Source organism: Laccaria bicolor, genomic scaffold, assembly GCF_000143565.1.
Source record: "Laccaria bicolor S238N-H82 LACBIscaffold_96 genomic scaffold, whole genome shotgun sequence".
Taxonomy (NCBI): domain Eukaryota; kingdom Fungi; phylum Basidiomycota; class Agaricomycetes; order Agaricales; family Hydnangiaceae; genus Laccaria; species Laccaria bicolor.
Genome location: NW_001889967.1, coordinates 35,195 through 36,289, shown reverse-complemented (window position 1 = coordinate 36,289; position 1,095 = coordinate 35,195). Strand labels below are relative to the sequence as shown.

Genomic DNA, 1,095 nt, shown 5'->3' with positions numbered 1-1,095 from the left:
TCTCCTAGGAATAAGAATGAAATATCCATTGAAAGCGCCAGGCATCCAAATGAGAAGCACAATGAGATATCCTGGGTTTAGCAATGAAATATCCAATGAAAGCACCAGGTATATCTATGAAAAGTGCAATGAAATATCCTAGGAACAAGAATGAAATATCCATTGAAAGCACCAGGCATTCAGATGAAAAGCACAATGAAATATCCTGGGGCTAACAATGAAATATCCAATGAAAGCGCCAGGTATCCATATGAAAATTGCAATGAAATGTCCTGGAGCTAAGAATGAAATATTCATTGAAAGCGCCAGGCTTTCATATGAAAAGCAAAATGAGATATCCAGAGATAATGAATGAAATATTGCAGGAAATCGCAATACAATATTAATGAGATCACTTAGGCCATTTAATGAAAAAACCAAATGAAATACACAGGGAACTGTAATGAATGAAAATACTAGACAAAATAATGAGTTGTCTCATTGAACCTCTAGGCATTATACACATCGCCTTCCAGGCATGTGTCTGGTTTTTATTATAAGAGTGTATACCACTAGTGGGCTTTCGAGAGTTTTCCGATGCTGCCAATCTATGTGGGAAATTGAGTTCACGGTGAATGAGACGGAAATGAATAGAAACAACCACCACTAGCGCTGTTGAGAACCCAGAGACCAACCCCACCGTCAGTGGCAATAGCAAGATGAGTTCCCGCCTGATGCACAGATATGGACGTCAATGGTGCAGTAGATGCTTGATATCCAACAGTGACCCATTCCTTTTGGCGAAGTTAGCAGGTCGATTGGATGATAATATGTCCAGACAGGCGTACCTGCCTTAACACGTCCACCTTTGTTGCGGTGAGGAAGCCTGACTCATATCCGCAGTAAAGGGTGTTGTTGGGGCCCCATTCCAAACAGGTCACCTCTGACTTGCCATCATACACCAATGGAGATCTTCTGGTATCCATATCCCAGAGTGTAATGAGGCTGTGGGATCCAACAGCCAGAGTCTGGCCCTCCGCAGAAAAGGCAAGGCAAGAGATCGGGCCCAATTTATTGTCAATTTTATACTTGACCTCGTACCGTAGAGTCGACATA

The 1,095-nt window shown here is 42.2% G+C and overlaps 1 protein-coding gene across 1 annotated transcript; it reads right to left on the bottom strand.

Moving 5' to 3' along the window:
- Positions 1 to 495: 495 nt before the first annotated feature.
- On the bottom strand, positions 496 to 1,094 carry LACBIDRAFT_318570 (uncharacterized protein; the record flags this gene model as incomplete). The annotated part of the gene is made up of 3 exons (XM_001890423.1): positions 496 to 587; positions 641 to 773; positions 828 to 1,094. 3 exons carry the CDS (start codon positions 1,092 to 1,094, stop codon positions 496 to 498), a joined length of 492 nt encoding a protein of 163 aa, XP_001890458.1.
- Between the last annotated feature and the right edge of the window lies 1 nt (position 1,095).